This window comes from Tiliqua scincoides, chromosome 4 (assembly GCF_035046505.1).
Source record: "Tiliqua scincoides isolate rTilSci1 chromosome 4, rTilSci1.hap2, whole genome shotgun sequence".
Taxonomy (NCBI): Eukaryota; Metazoa; Chordata; class Lepidosauria; order Squamata; family Scincidae; genus Tiliqua; species Tiliqua scincoides.
Window position 1 is genome coordinate 24,731,442 of NC_089824.1, and position 21,631 is coordinate 24,753,072.

At 43.4% G+C, this 21,631-nt stretch overlaps 1 protein-coding gene across 1 annotated transcript in view; it reads left to right on the forward strand.

Annotated features, from left to right (window-relative positions):
• The window catches only part of NCALD (neurocalcin delta), a 67,365-nt gene extending 50,860 nt beyond the window's left edge, over nucleotides 1-16,505 (forward strand). The window contains exons 2-4 of the mRNA XM_066623702.1: nucleotides 10,531-10,927; nucleotides 13,242-13,347; nucleotides 15,288-16,505. Of these exons, the coding sequence (XP_066479799.1) occupies nucleotides 10,550-10,927; nucleotides 13,242-13,347; nucleotides 15,288-15,385 (582 nt within the window). The 5' untranslated portion in view covers nucleotides 10,531-10,549 and the 3' untranslated portion in view covers nucleotides 15,386-16,505. The remainder of the gene's footprint in view (nucleotides 1-10,530; nucleotides 10,928-13,241; nucleotides 13,348-15,287) is intronic.
• The last annotated feature ends 5,126 nt before the right edge of the window (nucleotides 16,506-21,631 follow it).

Sequence of the window (21,631 nt, forward strand, 5' to 3'; positions counted from 1 at the left end):
GTGGCATGCATCCGATGAAGTGGGCTCTAATCCACAAATGTTTATGCCAACATATGTGTTGATCCTTAAGATGCCCCTAGACTTTCTTTTAGATCTGCTTAGATATCCTAAAAATGGATATCTGTCGAATTTCAAACAGGGCTCACAGCAATTAGAATTACCAACTTTTCTCAGTAACCTAACAAGAATGAAAAGCAAATTATTCAGGAAGAGCTGCTGTGATAGTCTTGAACAGCAAGAAAATAGTAGGATACCGTAGCGGTTAAATGATTTAGTGCAGAATTGACTGTCATAAGGAAGGTTCTCCTTTGGTAGTACTTGAGACTCAGTGCCAGCGCTGTATGGAGAAGCAGGGCTGATAAAACTTTGCTCCCTGTGCATCTCAGGTGGCCTCTAATGCACATTGTGCTGAATTGCTACCATCTGTTATCTCTCCTGTGGCACCCCATTTTGCCCCTACTCCATCATAATATAACCATGAATGAAATAATCAAGCTGGTTAGTAATGCTAAGAGGAACTTCTACACTTTAATACAGGGGTCTCCAAACTTTTTGGCCAGAGTGCCCCATCAAATATCTGGGGTGGTGTGGAGGGCCGGAAAAAAAATTTAAATATTAAATTTAAATAAATAAATTAGAGATGGAACTTAGAAAAGTGAATAAATGAATGAATGGGTTCATTCATTCCACCTCTCTGGCCCTCAGAACACCCTCTAAACACAATCAGAGCACAATGCTGGTCATATTCAGTTGAGTGGGCTGGAGGCGTTCAGGAGACAAGAGGTTGGCCATGGGCCGGAAAGAGGCTTGCTGCGGGCCACATCTGGCCCCCGGGCTGGGGTTTGGAGACCCCTGCTTTAATAGATTGATTTTAAACTGTATGCCTTTGAAATGCATTGCAGGATCTTCCTCTTGTTTTTCTGAGTCAAAGCCAAATCCTATCCTCCCCTCCCCTCCCCTTCCTGCTGGTGCAGCCCCTCCAAAAACAAGCATGGGGAGAGGGGTGGCTTGGGAGACTTCATAGTTGAAGGGGAATTTAAATCCCTTTACCCCTCTGTAAAAGGTCTCCTTGGACCTGTGCCAGCGAAATCAGGGGATAAAATCCAGCACACACCGTTACCACTGGATACACCACCTCCTGTAGTCTCCCTGCCCTCCCATTACATCCTCACCCTGCCCGGTTTCACCCCCTCCTCATCCCCTCTGCTGCCTTACCTTCTCTGGTGGGCATAGGCAGCTCCAATGATGGACTGGGTGCACTGCCATCTTGCGCAACAGTGCTCCCAAAATGACTGTCAACAGAATGCTGTGCACTCTGTTGGCAGCCATTTTTCAACAGCGGAACTCTGCGGAAAAGGCAGCAGAAAAGGCTGCTCACTACAGCCCAATCTTAAATAGAATTGGACTGTTAGTGTTAGACACATCCTTGAGATGCCAAGAAAAATGGCAGCAATCAGAGAGTTTTGAAGCTGGAAACTGCAAGCAGATCTCGTTTTTCAAGGGGAAATCATCTCCAGAAAATGCAGATGAATAAAATAGATGAGAGTGAATGTCCAAGTCAGAATCCTGGGGCTTGACCCAGGCGCCTCAGGAGATAAGACCAGAACCTAGCCTAGTGCATGGAGGAATGCATCTGGACTTCAACCCCAGAGCCTTTTCTTAAACACTGAAGGGAATCAGAGTTTGCAACACCAGCCCCTGCAATAGGCCACCAGGCAAGGCTTCCAAGACTTTTTTTTCCACTGCAGTATGTCATTCATTTTCTTTGTTTAAGCATTTATTTCAACACTAATCCTCCCCATTTGTATTCCTCCTTTTATTTTTGTGATAATCAGCTGGTGGGGCTTACCTTGTAGTGGCATACAACAAGGGACTTTTAAATATTTTCTTAAAAACATGTTTAAAGTATAAAAGGAGCATCTGAGCTCCTCTTTGTGGCTTTTAAAGAAAAGGCCTCAACCCCCCTCCCAACCTCACTTGAATTCCGAAAAGGAACAAGACTTGAATGGACTACTTGTCAAAGCATTTGGGCTCTATAGGCAAGAGACATCAAAACTGGGCCTGATTCGGTTCCCCTTTCCATTCTCACAAAATGAATGCGTAACCTGAACAGGCAGTGTGAAGTCCAAGATTGATCAGACCTGTCATAAATACTGGGAGTTTGCCTTCTTTCTTTGCCTGTCAACACAGCAGCACTCAGTAGTGTAGCCAGAGGGGGTGGCGCGATAAGTATAGCAGGCACCACAAGTGCTGTGTTAACGGCACTTCCCACTCGCCATCAGAGCCATTTGGGGCAGCGATAGCAACACACAGGCATTCTTGAGTGTCTGCATGTTGCCATCGCTGCCCCAAATGGCTCTGAGTGGGAGATGCTGCTTATGTGGCGCCTTGCAGCACCTGCTGGACTTACCGCGCCAGCACCCCCACTGGCTACTTTACGGACAGTACTTGCTGCTTACTGAACTCTGCCAATCAGCTAGTGTAAGCCACTGATCACAGGGACCCCAAGCTGGAGAGCACATCCTCTAGATCTCGAGTCAGGCACAGATGCTCTTGGCCTCAGGCTCATCCAGATACAGACAGATTTCTGCAATTCAGAAATGAAAGCAAAACTTTGAAGTTTGGGTCTACCTGCGGAATTCTTCCTGTTCTGTTGAAAAGAGGCATATAAGCATTTTGAATAAAAAATACAGTAGACAAATGCAGCACCAAATATATACAGACGCTGTACAGAATTTTTTTTTTTTGAGAAGTACACACCCTGCAGTCAGGTTTACCATCTAAAAACAAGAACGTGAGCCAAAAGGGGAAGGGAGTTGAAGGCCAAGGGGAATTTTGCACAAAGGAGGAGAGAGTAAAAGATGACAAGACATTAACAGAATACAAGAAGTGGGAATAAACAAGAAACAAAGGAGCAAAGTACTATATCAAGAGGGAAATGCAAGAGAAAAAAGATGAGCTTTTAATCATTTTTTAAAGTAAGACCAACAGCCCGATCCTATTCTTCCCCCTGACCAGTGCAGTGATGTCAACATGGCTAATGCTGCATCCTACAAGGGGGGGGGCAGTTGCAAAGGTCTCCTCTGGGTAAAGGAACATTTACATTAGGGCAGGGGTGCTCAATAGGTGGATCACGATCTACCGGTAGATCGTGAGGCAAAATGAGTAGATCGCAGAGCCCTGTCTCTCCAAACTGTTAGTATGTCAGTTTCGTCTAGTGACTAGACGAAACTGACATATTTAGCTGACACTAAACTGACACTTTAGCTGCTCTTCAGGCATGCAGCAACAAAACTGACGAAACTGACTAGACTCCAGCAGGGGCTCCATACATTAAAGGGGGTGTCTGTCAGACGCTTCCTTCCCCCCTGATAGATCTCCGGGCCTTGCTGGGTTTCAAAGTAGCTCTCGAGCCAAAAAAGTGTGAGCACCCCTGCATTAGGGTAAGCCTCCACAACATGGCAGGGTCTATTCAGGCTTGTGCTAGCAAATTCGCTGGCACAGGTCTGCGTGGAACAGGATCAGGTCTGGGAAGAGAGCTAGGATTTGGCAGCTGCCATTGTGACCAAGCCCACCCCATTCCTAGACTCAAACTGCCCTTCCTCCACCCATCACTGCCGTTTTCCTCTCTCCCCCTACTCCGTTCCACCTCCCCAATGTCCTGCCTTCCACTCTGGGTTTGAGGCAATCCTCCAGTGGGTGCCGGAAGACTCTGGCCTTCATACCGGCACTCTTGCAGCATGCAGCTCTGTGTGCTTGTCAGAGTGCATTTTACGACTGCCATAAGGCAGTTAGTGCTGGGGGAACTAATTCTGCTAGCATTAATAGCCCCCAGCATTTTCTCAAACTGTGGGTCAGGACCCACTAGGTGGGACATGAGCCAATTTCTGGTGGGTCATTTAAATACTTTATTTTTAATACGTTAGACTTGATGCTCCCATGGTACATGACTGCATTTGGGGAAGTATTGCAGACCTGTACTTTTAACAAGCTACTATGTATATTCATTTAACAGTGATAGTAAATGGGACTTAATCCTGGGTAGGATTGCAGCCTATGATTGATAAAAATTTTCCTGCTTGATGAAGTCACTTCTAGTCATGACATCACTTCTGGTGGGTCCTGACAGATGCTCATTCTAAAAAGTGGGTCCTGGTGCTAAATGTGTGAGAACCACTATCCCATAGGACTGGGATGTGAGAAGAAAGCAGGTGAATATTCAGAGGAAGAGTTCCAACTTTATGGAATATAAAGCCTAAGGCATGATGACCCACCCAGAATTAAGCACCTATCTGTCCCATAAATTTCATTAGTGCATGCTAAATTCCTTCACACTGAAATCAATGGGATTCAAAATGCTAATTTTTTTTTGTTGGATCATGCCAGTTCTTTTCTGGCACTGTTGATCACATCGCACCTGATAAAACTGTGACAACTGAAGCATGTATGCCTCGCGGTACAAGCTCACAACCACCATTATCTAAGAGATTGGCGCAATATGTGTTTTGATATAGGCAATGCCTGAAAGCCCCATTGATGCTCTGCGGTTTGTAATCTAGATGCGAATGTCACACACAGTTTTGCTGATGAGAATGCTGCAGCCTCTTTGCCCTCCCCAGCCTCCCGTTGGGAGAGCACAAAGGAATGATAAAGAGGAGTGGGAGACAACATGAAGCAGCTGTAGTAGCACATCTATGCCAGAGTAAATCTAGGACAAAGCCGCCTCTTTTGATGTTGACATCCATAAACATCTCTAAGCTCATAAACGTCAGCAAGATGCAGCTGCTCCTGTTTGGATTGTCTCCTTTTTGGGGGGAAACAAAGATGTGGGGGATGAGCGGCTTAAGGGAGTGGGTTGCTTTTGGGTTATGCAACATGAACCAATCATTAGCTGATCACCAGGTGCAATTTCATGGGAGCTCCTTATTACATAAAGAGAGAAAGCAATGCAGGCTCTGCTCTGAGGGCTTGTGATATGTTGGCATGTACATTTTTACAGCATGTAGTGTCTATTTGCCTTATCTGATGTTACGACTTTCCTTGCTTGAATATCGTAAGAAGCATTTTTTTCTTTTGCTGGTTGTGAATTACTGTTTTAAATCTATTGCATTAACAAAGTGTTTTAATATGTTCCATCTATTTGCATTACATTGACTACCATGAAGGTCCTAGCTGGAACTGAAATGCAGTCTATACATATACATACAGAGGCAGATAGGTGTGATTCCATTTGGTCCAGTGGTGGTACTTAGGTTTGCGTCACCTGGTGTGGGAGGCCAGTACGTAACCCCCATGATGGACCGCCTCCCATGCGGTGGGCGGGGCAACACCCTGGGCAGTGGGTGTGATGCCCTGCCCCCTACTGGTTTTTTTACTAAAACATTTAGTAGAATAGAAATATTTCAACACTGTTTGTTTCACTGCATTCTGCATGAAATTACACATCAGATGATATATAACATGATGGTATTATTCAAAAATACCAAGATTTAAAATTTTTTGGCTAGAACTGGTGTCACCCCTCCATGCGTGTCACCAAGTGCAGCCCGCACCTCCTTAGTGATGCCACTGATTGGGTCCCTTAGGGGGAGAAAGGCAGGATAAAAATATGGTTAACAACAACAACTTATTTATCTATATTCACCTATTGATGGCCATGTTGTGACTGTGCCTCAAAGCATAATAGTTACAGGGCTGTTCTGTGAGCACTATCGACAGATGCTTAGAAACAAGTGTTTATAATTAGATGGTCCACTTTCCTATGTTGTTAGGGAGTCCCGAATATTATTCTTACTTCTTTTGGTATTTGCAAGAATCTTGTTCTGATTTTTCATTCAATACAAATGCTCTTGTTTGCCAGGTGTTGCGGGTGAATGTCTGTTGGTAGGGAATGTATGAGTATTACCAGTGTAATTAACAGCACAAAGGCAAAATAAAAATAGAACATTTAAATTAAAAGCTTCATTGTATACCAGGATTTTGCTTTCGTAGTTGTTAGAAGTGTCTTTTCCATAGCCCGGTGGAGTTCTGCTCTTAAAAATGCTGGAAAATCAAAGAAGTTCTGTTGACTCCAGTGGAAAATTCAGTATAAAGTGAATTTAATGAACTGAAGCACTGTGACTTGGGGAAGTTTCTCTGGACTTCATTTGCTGCTTGTTAGCTATGGTTTAGTTGAGCGGCTCCTGAAAGACGAGAGCAGCTGGGCATGGTAATTGTACCCTGAGACTATGAACAGAGAAAAGCTGAACATCACAGAAATTGGAGAGCTTGAGATTTCCTCCGGTAACCTGTTGTGAATTATTTACACACATTCTTTGTGCTGGTTCATAGCATTACTTGTTGAATACTACTTTCTATCTCAGAATCTAAGCATTTGTAGGGCACATTTGTGTGATGTGCAAGGTGACACACAGGGCATAGAGAGTGTACTTTGTAAGGGTGGGTATGTGTTAATGATAAAGGTAAGGTAAAGGCCCAGTTTTGAAGGCATCAGGAAAGAAAGGAAAAACCTGCCTGAAAGGAAAATAGATTGGTGTAAATAGGTGCTTCATCTGAATGAGGAAGCTATGTTGAGCATCATTAAGCATCAAAAAGGAATTAAATACCATACAGCAGTGGTTCTGAAATATTTTAGCACCAGGACTCATTTTTGAAAATGACGATCTGTCCGGGATCCACCAGAAGTGATGTCCTCAACCTGGAAATGATGTCATGGCCAGAATGATGATGTAATGAATACATTAAATTCAGCCCCATATAGTAGCTGAATGCAGTATAGACCCGGATGTGGATCTTAAGAGCTATTTTTTTTAGCCCCGAGAGCCTTGGAAACGGTATTGTTTTGCCATGTGAAGGTAGGAAATACAATTTTTGCACAGTTTTTTTTCTGTGTTTAAAGACCTTTAAATTGGGATCCTGGCATCCGTGGTGAGTCAGATCCATCAATGCTGGATCTGCGGATTCCTGGTCATACTGCATTTACTTTTCAGATTTAATCTACACATTTTGTTTGTTTACTAGTTGGCTTACATGTTTGCACATTTATATTAAAATGTGCTTGGATCCATTTGAACCATTAACTCACATGCACTTTTTAAGCACACATTATAATTGTTCTCCATTCAACCTTAGAGATATAAAGTCTATAATAAATTTTAGTATATATCTCTAAGATTCTACAGACCTTGACTGTGAACCAGGGGCCCCACAAAAATTGTTTACAGTTGGGTCCTGCAGCTCCCATGGAAGTTAGTTTTGCTCATGCAATGGAATTTCAAATTCTGCCCTTCCCTTTCTGTAATCCTCATGTGCACCCATCAGAGATGGTGGACAGCCCACGGGAATCAGTGGAGCTAGTTTTGGAGAATAGTACAGTGTGCTGTAGATGGGGAGAAATCGGCAGTAGACAAAGATGTGTGAGCAGAAGGGCCTTTTGTTCCCAGAGTGGATCCTTGGGATACAAGTCTGTGTCATTTGGGCCCCCTTCTTTTTAAACTCTCCAACAAAGGCACAAATACAGGTATCTGCTTACTTTTTTATTTTTTTGACTGTTGGGGTTATGTATCCATTGTCTTACTTCTGAACTTCTGTCATGGGCTATCTGCTTTCATAACTGCACCGATGCCACTTAAAGGTATTTGGTTTCCTCATTTTGTTTCCTTGCTTCTTTGCTTCTTTTTGAAAAGTTGAGTCATTTGTGGTTGCTCTTTGGGCAACTGCACCAACTAGCAACGAGGCTGTACAGGTAGTGTCTTGTTATCCTCTCGTGTTCCAATCCGGAACTCCCAATGGAGAAAAAAAAAATCAGTGGATAGCAAATCAGTGGAAAAATAGCTTTAAAGTCCCAAGTCAGGTTTCTTGCTCTCCATTGTCACCCCAGTATGCATTGGTGTAAACCAGCCATTTTCAGCCACTGTGCCCTGGCACATTGGTGTACCGCCGATGTTCTGCAGGTGTGCTGCGAGAGCTTGGGAAAGAGATATTTGTTAGTAGGGCCACTGGGAGATGCAAGCCCCTGCTGTCAATAGGTGTGCCTTGTCAATTGTCTAAAAACCGATGGTGTGCCTTGACAATTTTAGCACCTTGTCAGAGTGCCGTGAGATGGACAAAGGTTGAAAATTGCTGGTATAGACACTGTACCACATTCAGCCACTAGATGGGGTGAATAATATAATCTAATGGAATGAAATTATAATTATTTAGCAGCACGAAGGTGGGAAATTGGATTTTGGTGCTTTTTTCCTTGTTACAAAGCTTTTGAAGGTGGCCCTCTGTGTCAGTCGTGAGTCAAATCAGTGGATATAAAATCAGTGGATACTGAGGTCCCACCTGTATTTAGTTTGTTGTAGGATAGTTGCTGTTTTTAACTGGGAGAACCCTGAGGGTACACATAATGCTAGATAAGGTGACAGGAAAGTTAGACTGCTGTGACAGTTTGGCTGCAGAAGAAGCTCAAGGAGGTAAAGACAAAATTGTACATCCTGTATACAACCTGTATTTCTTGGCTTAGCCTACTTATTAAAATCCTAACTGAACCTTATTAGCCAAAACCTAAACTAATAACACTTTATACAAATAAAAGATGCACTGGCAAAAATCCAGAGAGTGGGTAGAGGTAATGTAGTGTTTTCACACTTAGTGCCACATAAATTGATGCTAGTTTCCACATTAAATTACATAGGTTCTTAGTGCACATTTATTTAGCCTGTGTTTGTCAAGGAGTTTGATTATGTGTATTCATTTCTGTTCATAAAGTGGCTTCCAATGTTGCTGAAAAATTGCTATCATTAAAGGAACCATTTTTTGACTAGAAATAAGGGCCCTTTTCCTTGCAGATACCTGCTTTAGAGTTTCAGAAGCTAATGACGCTGCCCTTTAAAGCTGGGAATTTAACTTCTAACGCACTGCTTAATGACTAAAAGTGCTAATATTTGCTAGACCTATAATGCAATATTGGTACAGCAATTTTCTTTTGATGAAAGTATGAGTGGTAATCTAATTGAAAATTTGGATACAAAAAAATGGTTCATTTAAGTGGGAAAAGACCTTCCGGTTTTCCAAATGCTAATAGGTTTTCCCCTTTTCTTTTAGAGATTTTCAAAGAATCTTGGCTAAACCAATTTATTATTACTAACTGGTTGTGACACATGGCCACTATGGGATGTAAAGAGATATGAAAAATATATTATTAAGGATGGTTAATCTTTAAGCTTCTATCTTAACATCGCCTTCTGGCTTTAATTTTGTACGTAATCCCACCCACTGCCCCCCAAAAAATGTGTACTGGAAAAAAGTAATCCTATAACTTTCTGACTGATGAAGAATATCACCTAACTCTGCTGTTGCTTAATGTAACATCTATTAACAACATGATCCTAGACATGACTTCTCAGATGTAATCCCCACTGAGTTAAGTGAGATTTACTCCCAGGTAAATGCTGTAGATCAGTGTTTCTCAAACTGTGGATCGGGACCCACTAGGTGGGTTCCAAGCCAATTTCAGGTGGGTCCCAATTCATTTCTACATTTTTAAAAAATAGATTAGGTTAGATTTTGCCATAGTATGCGATTGCATTTGGGAAATGTTACAGACTTGTACTTTTAACAGGCTACTATGTATATGCTTTTAACAATGATTGTAAATGGGACTTACTCCTGGGTAAATGTGGGTAGGATTGCAGCCTAGGATTGTTAAACATTTTCCTGCTTGATGACGTCACTTCCGGTGGTTACTGACAAATTCTCATTCTAAAAATGGATCCCGGTGCTAAATGTGTGAGAATCACTGCTGTAGATTATACAGGCTTACAGAGAGTAAGTCCAGTGGGCTTACGTCTAAGTAGACATGCACACATTTGCACTTTAACTGTAGTACTATGGTTGTAGGGTGATTGAAGGCCCAATCATAACAGGGCCTTATGCTGCTGGAACCTAGTGTTCCAGCAGCATAAGGTCCTTTGCAGCTTTTATAAAGCATGACACACCGTTCTGTGAAGTCTGGCCACTGCCATAAGTGGTGAGAGACCAGGTTCACACACCAGTGGTCTGTTCGCCACTTGCAGCAGCGGACAGGCACACATCTCAGCAGTGTCACATTTGCAATAGCCACAAGTGTTATGCCAGTGGAATGCACGTTAGGGTTGGGTATTCAAGGGTTCATCAATGGGTTCATGGAGGGCATCTATCAGTGGCTACTAATGAAGATGGCTGTATGCTATCTCTGGGTTCAAAGGCAGTATGTACCAGAATGCTAGTTGCAAGGAAGCAACTGTGAAAGGGGACTGTAGCCTTCATGTACTGCCTGTGAGCTTAGCCAGTGTGGGGAAACAGAATGCTGAATTAGATAGGCCTTTGCCTTGTTTATGTTTTTATTATATTCCATAGACCACGCTGAGCTAATTGAATGAAAATGCTAATTACCTACAACAAAAATCATCCTCTCAAAGACTATTCAAGGACCAACAATGTTCATCATCAGACTCCAGTAATGCACTCAAGTACATTAACTTGTTTTTGCACTCCCTTCTTTAGATAAGCTCCTGATACCAACATGGGAAAACAGAACAGCAAGCTACGTCCCGAAGTTATGCAAGATTTGTTAGAAAGCACAGACTTTACAGAGCATGAGATCCAAGAATGGTACAAAGGCTTTCTGAGAGACTGTCCAAGTGGACATTTGTCCATGGAGGAGTTTAAGAAAATCTATGGGAATTTTTTTCCTTATGGGGACGCTTCTAAATTTGCTGAACATGTATTCCGTACTTTTGATGCTAATGGCGATGGAACAATAGACTTCAGAGAATTTATCATAGCCTTGAGTGTAACATCCCGAGGAAAACTGGAGCAAAAGCTGAAATGGGCATTCAGCATGTACGACCTGGATGGAAATGGATACATCAGCAAGGCGGAAATGTTGGAAATCGTCCAGGTATGTGCAAGATGTTCTTTCCTTTCCTCTTTTTTTAATTCAAGTGTCGGTCTTACAAACAATGAACAAGCAATAACTCTTCCAGTATCATGGCTTTCCATCTGTTCCCTTGAATGTAAAAATGTAGTACATTAAAATCCGACCACAATTTAATGTGGCAAGAATAGAAAGGCAAATATTTAAAACCAATTAGATCTTTGCATATGCCTGATCCAGCAATTTTCAACCACTGTGCTATGGCACACTGGTGGTGCTGCAAATGATCTACAGGTGTGCAGTGGGAGTTTGGGGGAAGGCCATTTATTAGTAGGGCCATTGGAGGATTTGATTCCCCCACCTGCAGCATAGCATTGCCTTGTCAATTGTCAAGAAACTGATGGTATACCTTGACAATTTTACTGCCTTGTCAGTGTGCTGTGAGATGAAAAAGGTTGAAAATCACTGGCCTGATCTCTTGGAGGATGTGTCAGTTAATGCACATGGTCCCTTGGTGTAAAACTTCTACTCATTCAACTGCCTCTACATTCTGGCTTCCCACTTCAAACATAAAGCATAAGGTTCTGCGAACTGGAATTCCCATCTCTGTGACCTAAGGCCATATGGGTTGTTGTTGTCCTTACAGCACCAATATAATACACGTGAAGTGCTTTGCTCACTCACAAGTGTTAAATATTAATATTAACTGTTATCACCATCTGCTTTGCTACATAGGGAGTTCATGTCTAGTCCTGAGCAATAGATCCAATACTTTGCTCAGTCATGGTCTCCATTGTTTATTGGTTAGTGTTAAGTGCAGAAGGCTGTATGACTTTTCCACATAGGCACATCATAGTAAATATGAATCTGCTTTGGACTAATGGCCCAATCCTATGAGGGCCTTGTGCTGCCAGAACTAGCATTCTGGCAGCACAGGGTCTTTTATGGCTATCACAAAATGCAACACACTATTGAATGTGGCCAGACTGCCTCCGTAAGCAGCAAACAGCCATGGCCACACACCAGCAGCAGTGAGGTCCCTCCAGCGCCAGTAAGTCAGCATGGGGGGGGGGGGAGGCAGGAAGTGGACTGACTAGGGCAGGGAAGAACAGGGAAGAGACTCATGTGGGAAGGAGGGCAGATTGAGGCCAAGAAGGGGGCAGTATTAGCAGCAGAGGCAGCACTGATACCTAGTCCCTCTTTCTGGCCTCGATCCATCTTCATGGGCCCACTCACACTTACATCAGCTGTATAGATTGTGCAGGTTCAATTAGACCCAGCAGGGCAGTGAGGGCTTTTCCCTGAGCAAAATGTTCCCTTTCCTGGAGCTTTGGGACTGTCACCCTAACCCCCATGCTCTGGTGGCATGGCTGCATCAGCTGTAGGGGGTCATGTTTGGTGGGATACAGAGTAACTGTTCTTTTCCTCCCATTTTGATTCCTAAACAGCAAAGTTATGCTGTTGTTTACGGGATCAGCACAGAGGCACTTTAAATAAAATGCTGTCAATCACCGTATTGTAGGCAGATCATCGCTGCAGAACTTTGTCTGCTACTTACTGCTACTCGTGGAATCAGTCTCAGAAATTACCCATGAGTCTGATGCCATGAGGATACCATGACCAGGGTTGTGTGTGCAGATTGTACTCAAAGGTAGAAGTATTCTTCATTTAGAAGGTAAAAGGTTGCAATGTGAGCCAGTCAGTCTTTGCAACAGGGAGCACTGAATTCTGAAGAGCTGTGTACCTTTTTAAAATGTGTATTTTTAGTGATGAATCTGTTGAGTTGCCTTTCTATAGCATATTCAAAGAATAATTTAAAAATGCAGAGGAGAGCATACTGAAACAGACCTATTGGTACAGGTGTTGAAAATGGTGTTATTTACCTTACTCAAAAAAAAGCCCATTGTGTTCAGTAAGATTTGGGGTGTGAACCTGTCTTACTCACCAGAAGTGAAAACCTTAACCCATTGGTTCATGTAGCTGAGTGCCATGGGCCAGCAATGGCTGTCCCAGATTTCAGACAGGGAATTTTCCCAACCAGCTTACCGAACTGGAAATGGATTTTGGACCTTCTGCAGGTAAGGCATGTCCTCAGCCACTAAGCTATGGCCTGTAAACAGTATATTAGAAAGCTACATGAGCTAAATGAGAACATGCATGTGTTTGCATCAGTCTTGCTTTTATCTGGAAACCACTTACTCACCTGAGGTGAGAGATGGTCACAGTTAAACCTGAGTTTGATGCCAGTTTAACTTTTAGAAGTTCAGAGGGACTGGGGGTTCACCCTTCAATCAGTCTCTGTATGATCATTCACACTTTCTGCTGTCCCACTCCTTAGGCAATCTACAAGATGGTGTCTTCAGTTATGAAGATGCCAGAAGATGAATCAACACCAGAAAAGAGAACAGAGAAAATATTCCGTCAGATGGACACTAATCGGGACGGTAAATATCTTTGAATGTGCTATTCTTAACTTACTTGCGTCTATTTGTTCTGGTTTGTTAAACTCAGTCAAAAAGCTAGATGAATTGAATAAACAGAAGGATGTCGCTGATATGCAGATTGCAACTGGCCTCTAAGGATCTGTGTTGTTTATCTTATTGTGAGAAAGCAACGGCAAGCCAAACTGTGCTTAATGTTAGTTTTGCAGACTTGTAGCCTGGCGCATGACTTGGTTAAGCAGTAGTGCTGGAATTTAAGCCAACCATAGGAAGTGCACTCCACAATTCAAAGCAGGAGTTGACCTGGGGCAATAGCAACTTTCTGTGCTAAGGAGGGGGAACTGCAACCTACTTCCTGCCCCAACCATCCCTTCTCTGCTTCCAAAGCTATTTATAGAAAAACAATTCTGAACTATTTCTCTTCCACTCAGTCCCTTGTTCATTATCACTCATAGCTGAGCCAATGTTTCTAATATAAGGAAGAATGACCAATGAGCATTTATTTGGGATTAATGTGAACATTCCCTTTCTCAAGTCAATGTGGTTGCAATCCACAGTCAGAAATATATATGAAATTAAAAGATGTGACATTATGAAAGGTGTTTGAATTGCTCCTGAAAATATCTAGTGTTGGAGGTTTTAATACTGCCTTATGTGGTTCAAGATATTATTTTCTTCTGGACTGTAGGTCTGTATGATCAGAAACAAAGCTGTTTCTGAACAGCTTTGGACACTGTGCTAAACATGTTGCTGTTTTCCTGATTTAACCCGCATCTGAGATGGAGCATCTCTCTGATCCAGCATAAGAAAACTGGTGGGGGGTGAAATCTAACGCATGGGGCAAAAAAATGCCCATTGCGAAAGTTACACTCACCCACATTTAGTACCAAAGAATGTGTACACAGCTGAACAAATAATGAGTGTGGATTAATGTTTGTGGCTACTAAGGGACCAATCTTAATCAACTTTCCAGTGCTGATGCAGTCTTGCCAACAGGGCATGTGCTGCATCCTATGATGGGAAGGCATTCATTGAAACCTCCTCAAGGTAAGGGAATATTTGTTCCCTTAACCAGGGCTGCTTTGGGCTGCATTGGGGCTGGAAAATTGGTTAGAACTGGGCCCTAATGCAGTGTGTCCCCAGCACTGATCAGCCCTATCCAAGGTAATAAGGCTCATCTGTCTAGCAGTAGGAGAAGTCCTTGCATTCAACAGTAAGCATGCAAGCCATTGTTAGTGTTGCCAGGTTGGAAATGTACTAGAAATTATCCCAGTACATTTAAATGTGCTTCTGACTAGGGGGCATGAGACAAGAGTGACTGCTTTTGGCCATCAACCTACCACCAATCCTTCAAACAGCCCCCTTTCCCATGTGGTGCAATGAGTGGGACACCAGGTATGCCACTCAGGGGCAGGAGGAGGGTGGCCCAGGTATGTGGCTGAAAGTAATGAGTGGCAAACAGGAGGGAGAAGCTGTGGCTGCCTTATCTCCTAAATCAGCAGTGGCTTTGAAGGCACAGGGGGAACCTCCAACAACCCTGTGGACTGCAACATTTCAGAAGTGTACACTGATACATTTACATTTAGGAAGTGCACATTGGTAGCACTTCATTCATTTTTAAAGGGTTTTTTTTTTGCTAACTGGTGGGACTACAATCAAAACTGGTATCATGAAGACTGCTGCATTTACAAACGGCAAGGGGAGTTCAAAATTTTCAAATAATTAGAAGCTTGCATAGCTAGTAATATAATACTGTGAAGTACACTGTAAGAGAGATGATGCATTTAGTTCATAAGATCCTTTTGCATATATGGAGAATAGACATTTGCATGATGTTCATACGTGGACTTTCTCCATATATGTACAGGTCATGTATGATGCAAGTCTGTGATGCATATGATTTCTCTATTTTAGAATTTAAAATCCTCTTATCTCTTTTTTAGGAAAACTTTCTCTGGAAGAGTTTATCCGGGGAGCCAAGAGTGATCCGTCTATCGTTCGTCTCCTTCAGTGCGACCCCAGCAGTGCTGGGCAATTCTAAAGCAGTTGCTTGGATTCTTTTGTGTCTCTGTTTTCATTTCTTTTCTCCTTTTGCCAAACAACATTCATGGTGGTGTTGCCTGTGTATGGCCAACTATGCCTTCTTTTGTGGCATCTTTGCTCTCTTTGTGGCAGATCAGTTAGAAGTCGTGCTCAGCGCTCTGCACAACTCATCCTGCATACTGACAGTGCCATTTGCACAACAATGTCATTTTCCAAATTGGTGTTAAGATCTGTGGCCTGATCCTAAATATGTGTACCCAGGAGTAAATCCTACTGAGCTGAACGGGACTTACTTCCTAGCATGCTTAGGATTGAAGCCTTAAGTTTTGTTTCATTTGTCAGTTCCACAGTTCAAAAGGAAGAGACAAAGGATTAAGGCCCTTTTCCAAAGCTCTGTAGGGTTCTAATGCACACATGGAGCAATGCACAAGAAATGTTTATGACATTCACTTCAGTACTGGGGAATGCTGAAGAACATTCCCTAACATTGTAGTGAATGACAAAGCCCCTGCTCAGAGATGCTGGATTAGAGCTCTAGTGCTTGTATTGCAGTCGGACCTAGGTTCAGTTAGTTTGACACCCAGCATTCTGTCTCCAAGATTTGCTAATGGTCGACTGCAGTGCCTCTGGTAGATTCTTGCTTATCTCCAGTTTAATTACCTCTGGCCCCTGTTTAGAGGTAGCCTTGTAGCTTCCTAGAGCTCAGTGCAATCTAGTATAGCAACCAAAGTTTAAATGAAATATATGCACAGACCCTAAGAAATCCTCAGCAATCTGTGCCTGGTAGGTCTGAAATTTGCTGTTCTGATAGTTTGAAAGTTCATTCATCCTAGTCTGAATAGTCAAAAGGACCATATATGTTCAGACTGTATGGGTTCAAATCAAACCCATGAACAGTTGCTTTATTCAAACAGGTTTGACTTCTGGTAGAAGGCAAGACCAAGAAGTCAAGAAGGAGTACTAGGCCTTTGCTGCCTGTTAGTTTTGACCCATCACTTTCACAGCGAATACACCTCATCCATCAGTGATGCCATAGCACTGAGATGTTCTAAATGCTTCTGTAAGATGAATAGAGAAGAACAAGGAAGGTGTTCAGCAGTCATTACGATGTTGTGTAACTGATTTTTTTTACTCATTAGTGGGGGGGGGGGGAGAAAATGTCAAACAAGTTTTGATCCTGAATATTATTCCTGTTTGGGATCAGTGTGTATGGAAGCTGGGTTAAAGAAATTAGATGCAAGAACAAGGCATGTTGTAGTGAGAGTTAGCTGGGCTGATGATAACAAAGCAGCTTCTGCACCTTGAAGCCCATTCTTCTAGAACGGTGGTTCCCAGTGTTTTTTCACTTGCGTACCCCTTGGCACGCCATTTCCATAAATAGTATAATTCATATTAGCAAAATGTTTGTAATAATAGAGTTGCTGTTATTTCAAATGTATATGTTTTCAACTACTGATCCATATCTGATAATACACAATTTGATGACCAAAAACGTAACATTGGTGGGGCTTTCACAGCCAGCTAGCTGCCTTCCTTTCTGCTTTGCCAGCTCCGCAAGGCATTCTAATACAGACCTGCCTTTTTCAACCATTATTCAATTCTTTTTCGAGTCCACCTAAAAGCCTTGGCAAATACCCCTGGGGGCACACGTACCCCAACTTGGGAATCACTGTCCTTGAAGAAAGTGGCACAACAATGGCAGAATGTGTTGACTGAATAACAGAGAAACGGTTTGGGAAGCTGTCTTTTTTCCCCCTTCTTCTCCATAACCTTTTGAGAGAAGCAAGTTGAGGAGATTTCCTGATACCTATGTTATACCAGCAAATCTTTTTCTTAAACGAGTCTGTTGTTAATATGAAAGTGGGCTGGGATATTTCCGGCAGGGGACTCACTGGGCAGGAGTGGGATGAAAATCCCCTGAAAATGCCCTATAGGTTGTTTTCTCCCATTGCCAGGCACATTTTGGTCTTGGAAGTTGACTGATACATAAACAGTTGGAAAGGCCAATGCAGGTTGAGTTGCAACAGGAAGATGGGGTAAAGTTATGCAACCCTCCCACCCAACTATCCATTCCCCTCTGCGTTCATGTTATTAGGAATGCAAGCCCATTCACAAATTTTATTCCTGTGCACAGTCTATGTACAATGTGCACATAATCATTGACCTGTACACACATACAGGTATTCACATGTTGCGTTCTATGTATGTACAGCGGTACATGCAGTCAAGCAGTACTTTACATTTTTGCGGGGTCCAGTCATTTAAAATGAACAGCTGTGCAGTCATTGATACAAAAGCATGTATGCATGTAGATACCTGTAAGTGATTATAATGTGACATGTGAATAGCCCAACTGCTGGAAAATTTGATGTTTGTTTTGTAACATTTAGCATGCCGTTCTGCCCAGAAAGAAAAGCTGGAGGTGGAAAAAGTGGGGGAGTCACAGCAAAGACAATTCTAATGCGGAACCATTTAAGCAGCTGACACGGAAGGAAGCAGGTGGACCTGAGTGTACTTTGGGAAGACCACTGCTGGGGTGGGGAGGTCGCTGCAAAGTGACTTGTCGCTTTAGGTTTTAGGAAGAAAAGTAGTCTTGTGAAAATGGCTGGTTTTCATTCTAGCATGTTCCAGGTTACATTATCATGTGATCTCACCATGTGGTGACACTTTTATGATCCTGCCCAAATCACACCTCATACGTGGCTGTGCGAATTGGCCATGAATCAGCAAATTTTCAGCCTGCATGATTAATGCTGCATTTGGTTACATGGGAATTTTTAACAGGTCAGGGAAGGTAACACTAATGTCAGGTACTGTTTTAGATATGAACGTAGGCCATGCTTCTAGGTCTCTATGGAAACAGTACCGTTTGTAATATATTTATATTTACATATATTAAAATATTTTTTAAAAATGTACAAAAACAGCTATAGAATGAATAGAATGGTTTGGACTCAAGGCAATTGTTTTGTTTTCACATTTCCTGCTACAAACCTGAACTAGCTGGATGAAGCTGGAATCAAAATGAGGAGCACAGCCTGGGTTCCCCAAGTGACAATTTGAAATGACCTCATGCTCTATACGAGATGGTACGGGAGATATATGCTGTCCGGCTGTTTTGATACAGTACGAAGGAATGAGGTGTTGGACTATTGCTGCCATTTGTGTGTTGAAACCTGTACAGGTCTGCCTAGGTATTGCATGTGACTATCTTTGTAGATCAGGGATTGCATGTCCTCATCAGGTGTGAAGGATGGACTTCAGGGGTAGACTGTGAACAAGCATGTCTAAGAGCAAAGGATAATGTTTCAATATGTCACATCCTGTCGCTGCTTTGAACTGTTGCATTTGCTGAGCCAGGACAAGCATCCTGAGAACCCCAAGCTATGTGCCCTTGTGCATGTTTAAGATAGTTGTACTGGGGTTGAGCAACTCTCAGCATGATGAAAAGGCCTGCTCCTGGGCGTATTCACAACTGAGGACCCAATGCTATCCAACTTTCCAACTCTGGTGTAGCCACAATGCAACCTCATGGTAAGGGAACACATGTTGGTCCCAGTGACTGCCCTCCACCACAGGATACAGCGCACACCCCACTGGCACAACTGCGCCAGCACTGGAAAATTGGATAGGATCGGGCCCTAAATTGGGGAAGAAAAAAAGTTAGTGATTTTTAAGAGCATTTCATATGGTTCCTCTTCTTATATCTATAATATCTATAGCAGGGGAGGGCAAACCGCAACCCAGGGGCCAAATCTGACATCCATGCAGATCGGTCCACCCGGTGAGTGGACCTTTTGGTTCCATTCGGCTGCCAAGCCATGTCCTCCCCATTTGGAGGACAGGGATGCTCTGGGCAGTCATGTCTGCCCAGACGTCCTGTTGTGTGGCATTCTGGGATGCCGGGCAGATGATGTGACTGCCCAGAACATCCCTGTCCCCCAAACGGGGAGGACATCACTGCAAACATAGTGCTTTGCACTGCCTCTCACTATGCCACTGCTATGGAGGCCCATTTAGTAATTTTTAACAGTTGTTACTTGGTGGGATCATTCAGACATAACACCCAAGGTAGTTGATTCAAAATGAGCAGACTTCCACTCACAGAACAAACCTGTCCCTAGATGCATCTTGATGGAGTACTCTGCCCACCTTATGGCTAACCTTCTACAGCTCAGCAACCCAGAAGTGCAGGAGTGACATAATGATATCATCACATCACCGCCAACTTTCTAGGCCATGGGTACCCAAACCCCGGCCCTGGGGCCACTTGTGGCCCTCAAGGTCTCTCAATGCGGCCCTCGGGGTGCCCCCAGTCTCCAATGAGCCTCTGGTCCTCTGGAGATTTGTTGGAGCCCACACTGGCCCGACACAACTGCTCTCAGGGTGAGGGCGACTGTTTGACCTCTCACAGCTCTCACATGAGCTGTGGGATGAGGGCTCCCTCCACTGCTTGCTGTTTCACGTCTGTGATGCAGCAGTGGCAGCAAAGGCCAGCATTGCTTTGTGCAAGGCCTTTCATAGGCCTTGAGCTATTGCAAGACCTTCATTCATTCATATAAGATCATCTTTAATGTATTCATTTATGAAAACGTATATGAATTTATTCAAATTTTAAATGTAAATTAATTATTTTTCCCCCCGGCCCCCGACACAGTGTCAGAGAGATGATGTGGCCCTCCTGCCAAAAACTTTGGACACCCCTGATCTAGGCTATCACATTGCATTAAATGCAGTAGCCCACCTCCAGATTGCCTCTGTTTGGTGATGTTCAGGCCAAGCCACCTCCTTCTGGCCTGCACCAGCCACCCTGTGTTTGCCACGCTACTGCTTGTCCCCGTTCTCATTGCAATTCTGCCAGACCAAAAAAAAATTGCTCCTGAAGGTTGAAGGTTTGGCATTACAGGTGTGCCCCCTTATCTATAGGGGTTCCATTCTGGAACCTCCTGCAGACAGCTGAAAATGCAGATAGGGGAAAACTCAAGGGCTTCCCCAGGCCTCCCAATGCCTTATAAAGCATTAAAAATGTCACTCCCAGTTTCTCCGTGACACTGGAAGTCACATGTTTTTAGCTTCTGAGCTCAGAGGCTATGAGGGGTGTGTGCTGGGGTGCGCATGTGGGGGGGGGGGCAGACCCAATCTGCAGATACAGGGTCTGCATATGCCTCCCATACATTAATGAGCCCTGGGCTTGCATATGTTTTCCTCCCTGTTCCCATCAAACATTCTATTTTAAACCCTCATTCCCAGAAACCACAGTTTGTCATTACAACCCAATAGGTAAATGACCTGGTTGCACCAAGCCAGAATTCAAACACTGTTTGATCCCTGTTTGGAGCTGTTGTGCATCCCATACTTAGCCAGCTCAGATGCCAGCTCAGGGTACAGTCTTAACCCCTTATGTCAGTGCTTTCCAGCACTGACACAGTGGTGCCAATGGGACATGTGCTGCATCCTGCAGTTGGGTGTCACTCATGGAGACCTCCTCAAAGTAAGGGAATGTTTGTTCCCTTACCTCAGAGCTGCATTGCCCTCATGTCAGTGCTGGAAAGCACTGACATAAGGGGTTAGGATTGCACCCTAAGTAACCTGTAGCTTTTGTAAGATGGAACTGATTCCAATAGAGCAAGTGAAGGGGGGGAGACAGATGGGAATATGAATCATCCCATTTTGTAGAATCTGAGAATTATCCCAAAATATGCAAGTGTTCCAGAGGAATAATCACATGTGGCCTGAAACAAAGAACAGTATTTGCTGAAGTGGTTCCTAAGTTTTCTTCCTCACCTGTATGCGAGCCAAGAACAGTTTAAGATACTGAATATAACTTGTTGAGCTTAGCATCCCTAGGACTAGAGCTGCTCACTGGGAGAAGGGGCTAAGTCATATTTTCCAAGTGGCTTTGGGCGCAAACCTAACAAACCTTTCCAGCACTGACATAAGGGCAATGCAGCTCTGAGGTAAGGGAACAAAGATTCCCTTACTTTGAGGAGGCCTCCGTGAGTGACACTCAACTGCAGGATGCAGCACATGTCCCATTGGCACTGTTGTGCCAGTGCTGGAAAGCACTGACATGAGGGGTTAGGATTGCGCCCTTTGTTGATGAAGAGCACTGATGAGCCTTAATGGAAAGCAACCTGAAGAAAGTTGATTAGTTCCGCTGCTGCTAACATCACATGATCTAACTAGAGACCAAGGAGGGGCGAGAACCCGTACGCAGAATGTTTAACTAGATGTTAACTGGTCG